At 53.1% G+C, this 11303-nt stretch overlaps 1 protein-coding gene across 1 annotated transcript in view; it reads left to right on the top strand.

Annotated features, from left to right (window-relative positions):
• Positions 1 to 67: 67 nt before the first annotated feature.
• MYH14 (myosin heavy chain 14) overlaps positions 68 to 11303 on the top strand; it is a 77505-nt gene continuing 66269 nt past the window's right edge. Inside the window, exons 1-4 of the mRNA XM_081807920.1 lie at positions 68 to 232; positions 737 to 896; positions 4660 to 5070; positions 9351 to 9507. Of these exons, the coding sequence (XP_081664046.1) occupies positions 4663 to 5070; positions 9351 to 9507 (565 nt within the window). The 5' untranslated portion in view covers positions 68 to 232; positions 737 to 896; positions 4660 to 4662. The remainder of the gene's footprint in view (positions 233 to 736; positions 897 to 4659; positions 5071 to 9350; positions 9508 to 11303) is intronic.

Here is an 11303-nt window from a genome sequence, read left to right on the forward strand (position 1 = left end):
TCCCCCCCCCCCCCCGCCCCACTCGATTTCTTACTGTGTGTAAGGCCGGATCGGGGTCTTCGCTGGAGACCCCGGGCCTATTCCACAGACGGGGAAACTGAGGCTCGCTTTGGGACCTTGGACGCTTTAATACCTGAGTCATCGCCTTCAGTCCTCCGCCTCCAGATAAGGTGTCTCTGTTCTCACGTGTAAAAATCGCAGACCAGGGGTCACGACTGGCAGAGACAAAAGGGTAGGGAAAGACATATTTGAGCACTAATGATGTACTCTGGCGCTTTTATTTTTACAGCTAAATAATTATATTAACTCGAGGTGGGTTATATTGTACCCATTTTACAGGGAGGGGAAAACTGAGGCTGGACAGAGGCAGTGACTACAGGGAGACAGGGTTGCGAATAACACTTTGGAGATCAACTGTGTGCTGGGTCCCTTAACCTTTTTAATCTCACAGTAGTCCCCTAAAGAAGGCTGTGGTCCTATGGTGTAGATGGGGAAGCAGGTTCGAGAGAGTTAAACAACGAGGAAGAGGAAATTGATCCCTTTGAGTACCCAGTACCCCAAATTCCTCTTTAGAATGACAGAAAACGGTGTGAGCTTGAATCCCAGCTCTCCCTCTTACTGACCGTGTGACCTTCAGCGCATTACTTCCGCTCTCCGTGCCTCACTTTCTCCGTTGGACGAACGGAGATGCTGATTGTCCCTATCATATTGTTGTTGTTGTTGTTTTTTTTGACAGAGAGAGAGAGACAGACAGAGAGCACAAGCAGGGGGAGCAGCAGAGGGAGAAGGAGAAGCAAGCTCTCCGTTCAGCAGGGAGCCAGACCTGGCGTTTGACTCCAGGACCCTGGGATCATGACCTGAGCTGAAGGCAGATACCTAACAGCTGAGCCACCCAGGTGCCCCTCACATTGGTTTTTAAGATCATTCTATGAATTAAAACTCAGCTGTTCTAAGAGTAGAAAAACGTCGGCACAGAGTAGGTGCGCTTACCACTACTTAGTCCTCATTCCACGCATGAGAAGACTGAAGCTCCGGAGGCCAGAATAACACTTTGTGGTCTTCTTTGGTACTCCTAGTACTCTCTGTGGAATGTGTTGTCCCATTTCCGGGATTGGGGAAACTGAGGCTCAGAAAGATCAAATGATGTCGTGAGGCACTGCTTGTTTAAGCTTGGGCTGGGAGCCTTTTCTCCCACATTATCTTATTCATTTCTTTGGCCGCAATTCTCGCAGAGGGAAGCTGAGGCCCAGAAAGCTTGAGCGGGATTCGAACCCCGGAGTCCTCAGCCCTCTCAGCGGCGCGGGTCCTTGATTTTTGCCTGCCAGGAGGAGGAGGGGCCCCTGGTGCTGTCGCTGCCGCCGCTGTGACCCACCTGGCAACAGACTCATCTCCGCTTCCCCCCATCCCCCAGTGAAGGGCCTTGCAGCTCCAGGACCCGCCCCCTTCCCCCGAGCCGGGCAGGTGCTGGGTGACATCAGAGCCGGGCTCCCTCCGGGTGACGCGACGTGGCCCCGCCCCGCGCTGGACCGCGGAGGTAGTCGCACCTGAGAGCTCAATCGGCCCGGGGATTCCCGTGCCCCCTCCCCATCTTCCCGATTCCCGCACCGGCCGGCGGCCCCAGGTAGCCCCGAGGATTCGCGAGTTGAGGGGGCGGCCACAGGGCTCTTGGGTCTCGGGGAAATGGGGGTTGGGCGCTCGGATTCCTGGATCTGAGGAGGAGAGTTGGGGGCCAGGAATCCCAGGTCTGAGTGAGGACAGCACTGGGAGCCTGGACTTCTAGGTCTTGAGGGACAAAGGCACTGGGCCCAGGACACTGGGTCTGGGGGCCCGGACTCCCGGTCTTGAGGAAGGAGGGGCTGGGGGGCCGGATTCCTGGGTCTGCGGGAGGAGGGGCTGGGGGCCTTGACTCCTGGGTCTGAGGGAGGAGGGGGTTGGGGGCCTGGACCCCTGGGTCTGAGGGAGGAGGGGCTGGGGGCCCAGATTTCCGGGTCTGGCTACCGAAGGGACTCTTGAATACTAGCACTAGGCTGAGGTCAGCGGGCTGGATGCCAAGGGCCCGGCCCCTGCCTCAGGGGCGGATCCCTGGCTCCTTTTCCTTTTCCAGCCGAGCAGTCCCTGCCCCTCCCAGGGCAGGTGAAAGCACCTGCCCTGGTGACAGTAATGAGCCCAGGCAGAGGTGTTCCTGCCGGCTAAGGAGGGTGGGGCTGTCGGAGGGGCTCAGCCATTTGGAGCCAAGGCCTGCAGGCCCTCCCCATCAGGGCTGATGTCAGTCCTCAGGGTTTGGATGTCCCATCATCCTCACCTCTAGCCCGGCTGCTGTGAGGTGAGGGGGCCCCCGGGCTCATGGGTCCAAGGGAGAAGGGACTGGCGGCCCAGACTCCTGGCTCTAGGCAGGGAAGCGTAGGACTGGATGATTGCAAAAACTCCCAAACCTTTCCTGGTCAAAGGCCACAGGCTGGAGGGGGAAGTGGGTGGGGTGGGGTAGGGTGAGGGTAGGGGCAAAGTCCCAGGGATGGGGCTTGGCTTTGGGTGGATCAGGGCCACATTGGAGGCCGGGGGTTAGCCTTGGCAATTGGGAGCCTGGGGAGTGTGTGTGTGTGGGGGAACACCCTGCTGCTTGAGGGCAGGAACCATCCGATTGAGACCTGAGAGCACCAAGGGCTGCTGGTGCTGGGGCCTGTGTAAGGGGTCTGGGTGGAAGTGGGATGTGTGGTCTGGAGCCGAGTTTCCAGGTGGGAGAGGCTCTGAGAGAAAGCCAAGAGCCTGATGGGACCAGATATGGGGATGCCTCAAGAGGAGCTGGGTGTTTGGAGGGACTTCTCCATGGGTGTGTTGGAGGTGGGGGGCCTGGAGGGCAGAGGCAGAAACATTGAGGTGGGGCAGACAACTATTCAGGTATTCCTGTGACTGGTGCGGATGTTTGAGGTGGAGGGAGAGAATAGAGGCAGACTTCTTCGGGAACAGGGCCCAGGGAAGGACAGGGAGGGCATTTTTCCTGACTGGTGCTTAGACTGCCCTGAAATTGCTGTGGGCTGTTCGCTGCTGGTTTGTGGGCCCTTTGAGGGCGGGGAGGGGTCTAGCACATTCTGCCTCACCCAGTGTCTCCATTACAGCGCACAGGTCACACTGGGTTGTGGCCGGCTGAGACTAGAGCTGGATCACCCCCAGACCAGGAGCTCCTCAAGGTGGGGCCCCATCTGTAGCATCTCGGGGTCCCCAGACTCACTCCAGGCAGAGCCCGGCATCTGAACAGCCTCACGGAATGTTGAGTGAATGCAGGAGTAAATGAATGGGGCTGCTCTCCCCATCATAAAGGAAGCCGGGTTGCAGGGAAGGAAGGAACTGATAACTAAGGCATGAGATTGTTCTGCAGTTGCGGGGTAGGCCGGAGGTGGTCGAGGAACCTGAGTGACAGAGATCAGATTGATGCCTTCCTAGGGCTCACATCTAAGAGGCTGAGGTCCTCATCATGACTCAGTCTGGCCCTCTTGGTCCCCAATCTTACTTCACCTACCACCTTCTCCCCCTTGTTTACTTGGCTCTAGCCACACTGGCTTCTCACAATGCCACAGACACACAGGCACACTCCTGCCTCAGGGCCTTTGCACTGGCTCTTCTCCCAGCCTGGAATGCTTTACCTCTCAACATTCCCATGGCTCACTCCCTTCATCTTCCTCAGGTCTTTATTCAAATACCACATCAGAGAGGCCTTCCCTGGCCATCCCAATTAAAACTGCAGTACCCCTCAATCCTAACATCCCCTGTTCCCTGCTTTCTTTTTCTCCTTGGCATTTATCACATTTAACATACTATATAATTTACTTATTTATCTTTTTATCTGTCTCCTGGGATTAGAGCATCACTACCCAATAAGAATATAATGCAAGGGGAGCCTGGGTGGCTCAGTCGTTAAGCGTCTGCCTTCGGCTTAGGTCATGATCTCAGGGTCCTGGGATCCAGCCCCGCATTGGGCTCCCTGCTCAGCGGGAAGCCTGCTTCTCCCTCTCCCACTCCCCCTGCTTGTGTTCCCTCTTTCGCTGTCTCTCTGTCAAATAAATAAATAAAATCTTAATAAAAAAAAAATATAATGCAAGCCAATTGTGTAATTTAAAATGTTGTACTTGCCATGTTAAAAATGGAAAAAACTCAAAAGGAACAAGTATTGTTAAAGTTAATGATATATATTATTTAACCCAGTGTATTCAAAATAACTATCATTGCAATGTATCAATCATCAAATATAAAAAATACTGAGTTTTTTGTTGTACCAAGTCTTTGAAATCTGGCGTGTGTCTTGTACTTAGACCCCATCTCAGTTTGGATTCTCCCTTTCAAAAGCCCAGTAGCTGTATGTGGCAGTGGCTTCCATACGGGACAGCACTGGGCTGGAAGGAACGCAAACGCCTTCTCTAGGCAGGGATCTGTTGCTCGCTTCTTCTTGGCTGTATGGCCAATGCCTTGAATGGTGCCTGACCCAGCCAGGCTTATTCGATAATTATTGAATGAATGAATGGAATGAGTAAAGGAGATCTGTGGGCCCATTTTGCAGATGTGTAAAAAGAGGTCTGGTGAAGAAAGGCAGTAGGGACTGCCTGGAGGGGGCGCTGTCTGGGCTGGGAACGGAGCCCCACCTGACCTCCAGCCTTCTCTCTCCTGCAGACCATGGCGGCGGTGACCTTGTCCGTGCCCCGGCGGAAGGCGGCCCCCAGGCCCGGCCCAGTGCCCGAGGCCGCCCAGTCGTACCTGTTCGCCCCCAGTGGGTCGGGCGTGGGTGGCTCACCGGGGGGCGCCGGCACCTCGCCGCAGGTGGAGTGGACGGCGCGGCGCCTGGTGTGGGTGCCCTCCGAGCTGCACGGGTTCGAGGCGGCGGCGCTGCGGAACGAGGGCGAGGAGGAGGCCGAGGTGGAGCTGGCGGAGAGCGGGCGCAGGCTGCGGCTGCCGCGGGACCAGATCCAGCGCATGAACCCGCCCAAGTTCAGCAAGGCCGAGGACATGGCCGAGCTCACCTGCCTCAACGAGGCCTCCGTGCTGCACAATCTCCGCGAGCGGTACTACTCGGGCCTCATCTACGTGAGTGGCCGCCTGCCGGGAGGGCATGGCCCCGGGGGGTGGGGAGCTGGGTGGCAGCCCCCAGCGTGAGTAGCGCGAGGCCATTTCTGCTCGGGATCCCGCGCCAAATTACAGATTATTGCCTAGAACGGCGTCAGACGCCACTGGGGGAGTCCCGGAATATTATACGGTAGATGCCGTGCACCTTATTATTTTTCCTAAAGTGTGAAAAAAAATTCCAAGTGCTCAAATAGAACACATCAGAGGGTTTTGAGAAAGGGATATGGGTCTGTCATAATAATGAGTGACAGCCACCGAGTATTGGAAAACTGCACGCCAGGCTCTGTCCTAAATTCCCTTCCATATATTAATTCACTTCCTCTCACTGTACACAAAGCAGAGCCTATTATTAGCTCCGTTTTACCGAAAAGGAAACTGAGGCCCAGAGAGATTTTGTAACAGTAAACGCTGACATTTATTAAGCAAGCACTAGGCACTCTTAAATGTATTGTCTCAATACACTTTCCCAATTATAAAGCATGTAGTCCCCATTTTACAGATTGAACAAACAGGGAGGCCCAGAAAGGTCAAGTTCCTTGACCAAGGTCACCCAGGCAGACCAGGCGGACCTGGGCTGGCCAGCTGCAGGCGCCATCCCTCCGCTGTGGCGCCTCTCAAGATGAAGATGGGATTGATGATTGTGAGGTTGATTCTGGTGGTCTCATGTCTGTTGAGCGTCGAGTATCTCTCACATTATTTAATCTCTACAGCAAACAGGTGGAGTAGGGAGGGCAGTGGTTCGTAAGCCCGTCTTTGTGAGTTAGAATCGCCTGGGGAATTTTTTGAAAGTATTAGCACCCGAGCCCCACCCTCCCCTGTTTAAATCAGGCTTCCCGGGGCTGTGACGTGGACAGTAGTATTTTTTTTTAAGATTATTTATTTATTTATTTGAGAGAATGAGATAGAGAGCATGAGAGGGGGGAGGGTCAGAGGGAGAAGCAGGCTCCCTGCTGAGCAGGGAGCCCGATGCGGGACCCAATCCCGGGACTCCAGGATCATGACCTGAGCCGAAGGCAGTCGCTTAACCAACTGAGCCACCCAGGCGGCCCTGGACAGTAGTATTTTTTAATAAGCTTCCAGGGTGGTTCTAATGGGCAGCCAGAGCGTTATTAGAGCAAACAGGATTAAAGAGATCGACAAAGAATGTCGACAATAGTAATGAAAAATAATAATAATGGTGGCTAGCAGATACTTATTGAGCACTTACCATGTGCCAAGTGCTGTTCTAAGTGCTGAGTGTGGGTTTTCGGCGCACCTCTGGGCCGGGGACTGTTGTTATTACCTGATGTTCAGGAATGTCAAGCGACTTGGATCCCGGGTCACACAGATAGGAAGGAGTCGGGGCGGGATTTGAACCCAGGCAGCTGGGTCCCAGAATTGCACTCCAAATAGCAGCTTAGAGGGCTGGGGTCTCACCGCCTTGGTGCTGACCCCCCAACAAAACTCTTTAAAGACCTAACGAACACCCTCAAAGGAAAAGTGCTGGTTTTATATTAAAAAAAAAGACAAAACTTTAATGGGAGTAATAAAAGAAAATTTAACTCAATGATGAGATACATCCAAATATAAAAATAAACAGAGTGGCCGCAATATCCACCCGTAAGCTCAAAATATTTTTATGAAGTCTGACTCCCGTTTGGGAAGGAGGAGACCAAAGCTGGGAGGGCCAGTGGCTGGCTCAGGACCCCTCAGCTTGAGGCGGCAGTTGTGGGATTGGAACTGAGGGCTGTGTGACTCCGGATGGGGTTGGCAATGTTCTCCAGGCCGCACTGGCCCCTGCTGAGTCCTCGCTCACTTTTGCAAACCCTGGGAAAGAGGCCTTGGCCCAAGCCACTCCCCTGGATCTCACAAATGGAAGCGAGATGGAAGATTCCAGAAGACTAGACGGGAAGCTAATTGGGCCTTAATAATAACCATTAACACTCAGTGAGTGCCTGCTTTCTCTGTCGGGTGCTGTTCTAAACTTTCCGATGTGATCTTGCTGACCCCGTCCCTCCACACACAGCTACCAGGTAGGAATGATTATCACCTATTCCCTCACCTCGGAGAGGGGAAGCCATCGGCCCTGTGGTAGTTAACAGCTAACGTATTAAGCACGCGCAGTGTTCCAGGGCCCTTGCCGTGCCCCATACGTGCAAGACGAACCTGTGGATGGTTCCCAACCACCCTATGTGGAAGTGCTGTTCCTGACCCCGTTTGATGAGAAAGTAAGATCCAGAAAGCTCAGGGTGCTTGCTCCAGCTGCCTTCCAGAAGGTGCTAGAGGTGTGATCAAGCTCCACCCTGCTTGTCTTCGGGCCGTGCTTCATAGATACTTGTTTGGCTGGCTGACTGGTGATGGGGAAGACAGCGTTGATCAGTGGGTATGGTGTCCAGGCCTCCAGAAACCCAGTTTCTGCCACTAATACGTTCTTTGGCCTGGAGTCCCGAGGGTCTGGATGCTTTGGGCAGGAAGGGAACCCGTCTGTTGAGCACACACCATGCTCGCAATCTTTCTAGGTGGTCAGGGTTAAAAGCCCATTTTCCGGGGCTGGGGACTGAGGCTCAGGAGGGCAAATCCCTTGTGCGAGTCACACACAACTGGAAACTCAGGATGACACGGCTTCGAAGTCTGAGCGAGCTCTTAGCTCCCAGGTGGGATGGGTAACAGGAGAGTCTTGGGACCCACAGCTGGAGTGCCTTTTATGGGCCCCGCCTTGGGCTGGCTGGTTTTTATTCATTATCTCCCTTAATCCCCACAGCCTCTGTAATGAGGTGGGGAGGAAACCGAGACTGGAGAGAGTCACTGGGCTGGACGGCTTCAGAGCCCCGGGGGATGGGCAGCTGCATCAGACCCTTCCAACTGGGTGTCCCCCGCTCTGCCCCCTCGACTCAGGTGTCCCTAACCCTCTCTACACGCACAGCCTCTGCCCTTTGCTCCCTGGCCTTGGCAGCCAGCTCAGGTTGCCATGGGGGGCGGGGGGTGTCGTCCTGGCAACAAGGTGTGGCTGGCAGGAAGGGGCTGAGGTGGGAGGGTGGCATGGGGAGTGGGTTCCTCCGCCAGGCAGGAGTGGGGGCCGGGGCGCCAGCAGCCATGAGATACCCTCCCAGGGAATGTGGTCCGGCTGCCCCGCCCTCTGCCAGGGGAGCTCCGGGAGCAGCTCTTTAAGGCAGCGAGGGCAGACACCCAGCAAACCGGTTGTTCGGCTCTCGGCTGGCCACCCACCCTCCCACCGTTAAAGGGTTGGCACCTGGGAGCGGGGCAGCCCGTGGTGGCCACACCCTGCTCAGCTTGAGAAGCGCAAGCTGTCTGGGGAGCTTAAAGCAATCCTACTACTAACCCACTAAGGAGCTGGCCCGCTGACCGAATAGCTAAGTGGTTTAATCGTTAATCAGCGAGGCCACTAAGCACCTACCTCTCCGGCTCATTTCGAGAGCCAATTCCGGCTAGCATATCCAGTGAGGTCTCTGGGTTGGTTTAGGCTCTCTAGCAAGCCTCTCTATGGCTGGAGTGCCTCTGTTGTCAGCTGAACCCCGGGCCCATCGGGGGTCAGCACGAATTCAGGGAGTCCGTGAACTTGGATGCAAGAAAAATTGCATCACGTACCTCGATCCTGAACTTTAGCATTTCCTCCCGTAAGCGTGTAAGCCCACCCGTGAGTCTGTTTTCAGTAGAAACCACAGACTTGGTACTGTCACGTTTCAGTGGCAGATACTGTGATACCTTCTGAGGATGTATGTTCAAACAAATACATACAAATCTAACTCTTCCTCTTCTTTCAATGCAAACAGTCCTCACCTTGTGTTCTTTCTTCGATAATGCTTTGGAGATAATTCCATATCCGTACACAAGTATTACAGCGATCCGTTTTAAGAACATACATGCAGGTCATTTCCAGACTTCTGCCATTGTAAAGAGTGCTGCAGCAGATGAGCTCGCACATGGTCATTTTATGTGTGTGCGAATCCAGGTGGTAGTGGCCTGTGACCCAAGTCTGGCTGGCTGCAAAGGCCACATTCTCTCTCAGGGTGAATCCTAATCCATACAGCACCTTTGTGCAGTATGGAAAGATACTCTTCCACCTTCAGCCTGAAAGTCTTTGTCACAAATGGTCAAATCTACATTGTCATGATCTGAATGGCAGCCCCTTTGATGGCCATCCTTGTGCAGTGCACAACCTGCCCAGCTGTACATGGCAGTCCATGCTGCCCTCTGGGCCTCAGACAGGCAGCTGAGGCCCTTTCCTTTCTTGCCCACTGCAGACGTACTCTGGCCTTTTCTGTGTGGTCATCAATCCATACAAGCAGCTTCCCATCTATACGGAGGCCATTGTGGAGATGTACCGGGGCAAGAAACGCCATGAAGTGCCACCCCACGTGTATGCGGTGACAGAGGGGGCCTACCGAAGCATGCTCCAGGGTGAGTATGGGGCTGGGAGTGCTGGACATGTCTCTTCAAGGTGTGGGGGGGCTATTCTGGGAGTCAGGATAAGATGACAGATCAAGAATTTCAGACTTTGAGGCTTCTTCATGGGGTAGGAGGAAGCACAAGTGGAGGGCTGAGTGGACGAGTTCTGGATCCTACCAGACAGGCCCCTTTTTATTTGTCTCTATGCTCACCCCTTCTCTCAACAGTATCGTCTGGGAGCCAACTGATGCCAGGCTTCTGCAAAATTTTCTCTTGAGACAGTGATTCTTAGTGTTCACTCAACATTTATGTTGTTACATGATCCACGTTGTCACGGAATTAATGTCAGTCCCTTGGATGGTGGACAGTGTGGGGTCACCGTGTACAGTTGGGCAGGTTGTACAAGGATGTCCAGGCAAAATGACATAATTCGCATGTACTATACATAATGTAATCATAAATTATTACATACCTATTTTATTTATTTATTTTTTTAAAGATTTTATTTATTTATTTGAGAGAGAGAGAGAATGAGAGAGAGCACATGAGAGGGGGGAGGGGCAGAGGGAGAAGCAGACTCCCCGCCAAGCAGGGAGCCCGATGCGGGACTCGATCCCTGGACTCCAGGATCATGACCTGAGCCGAAGGCAGTCGCTTAACCAACTGAGCCACCCAGGCGCCCTTACATACCTATTTTAATATTTGGCTTATATTGAATGCATATTAAATATTTAAAAATTTGTCTTACTATCTTGACATATGATGGTATGCGGCAATATATTTATATGGCATGTATTATACTTACATCACATATCATATGCTATAGTTCTATTGTGGGTTATAATGATGCATTTATAATGCATACTGCGGTGGTTCTCAGAGTGTGGTGAGCATCAGCGTCACCTGGGAACTTGTCAGAAATGCAAACTTGGGCCCCACTCCAGACCTGCTAAGTCCGAGAAACTCTGGGAGCTTCACAAGATCCCTGGGCTCCCTCTGGGGATCCTGACACTGGCGCCAAGTTTGAGAACCACTGGTATAATATCCAATATATCAAATACCTGCATTACGCAGTAGAACACGTTTATAGGCAACGTTTTTGTATTCACCTTATAAATTTCTATTTGATCGTTGGTGACACTTCTTTCCTTTGGTTATATGATCTGATTTGTTATGTATTTATTTCTATAATACTTTTTAGCCATTATTATATATTGGTCATTATACCTTAGGGATAAATAAATAAATAAATAAATAGACGAACAATAAAGCAGGGGTGAGTAGCTACTTTGTGCCGAGCACTTTTCATGGATTGACCTGTTTAACCTCATACTGAGCAACCCCATAAAGTAAGTGTGCTCATTATCCCTGGTTTCCAGCTGGGGAAACTGAGGCACAGAGCACGCCGTCATTGCCTACAGTCCCAGTGGTGGGTGGGTGGCTGAGATGGGTCTTGGACCCAGGGCTCCCAACCTCTGCCTCCCCGTATGTAGGTCACACTGTGTGTCACATCCTCACCCTGGGCTGGGTGTTGTGGGTTCTGCTGTGTGACTCAGCTCGTTCTCATACCCCACCCAACTCAGCCTCTTGCTTCCTGTGTGACCCTAGCAGACAGCTGTCCCTGAGTCTCTTTCCTCACCTGTAAAATGGAGACAATATAAACCTCAGCTGAGGGCGCCTGAGTGGCTCAGTCGGTTAAGCGACTGCCTTCGGCTCAGGTCATGATCCTGGAGTCCCGGGATCGAGTCCCGCATCGGGCTCCCTGCTCGGCGAGGAGCCTGCTTCTCCCTCTGACCCTCCCCCCTCTC

This window comes from Leptonychotes weddellii, chromosome 16, assembly GCF_054177405.1.
Source record: "Leptonychotes weddellii isolate Sample4059 chromosome 16, ASM5417740v2, whole genome shotgun sequence".
Lineage (NCBI taxonomy): Eukaryota > Metazoa > Chordata > Mammalia > Carnivora > Phocidae > Leptonychotes > Leptonychotes weddellii.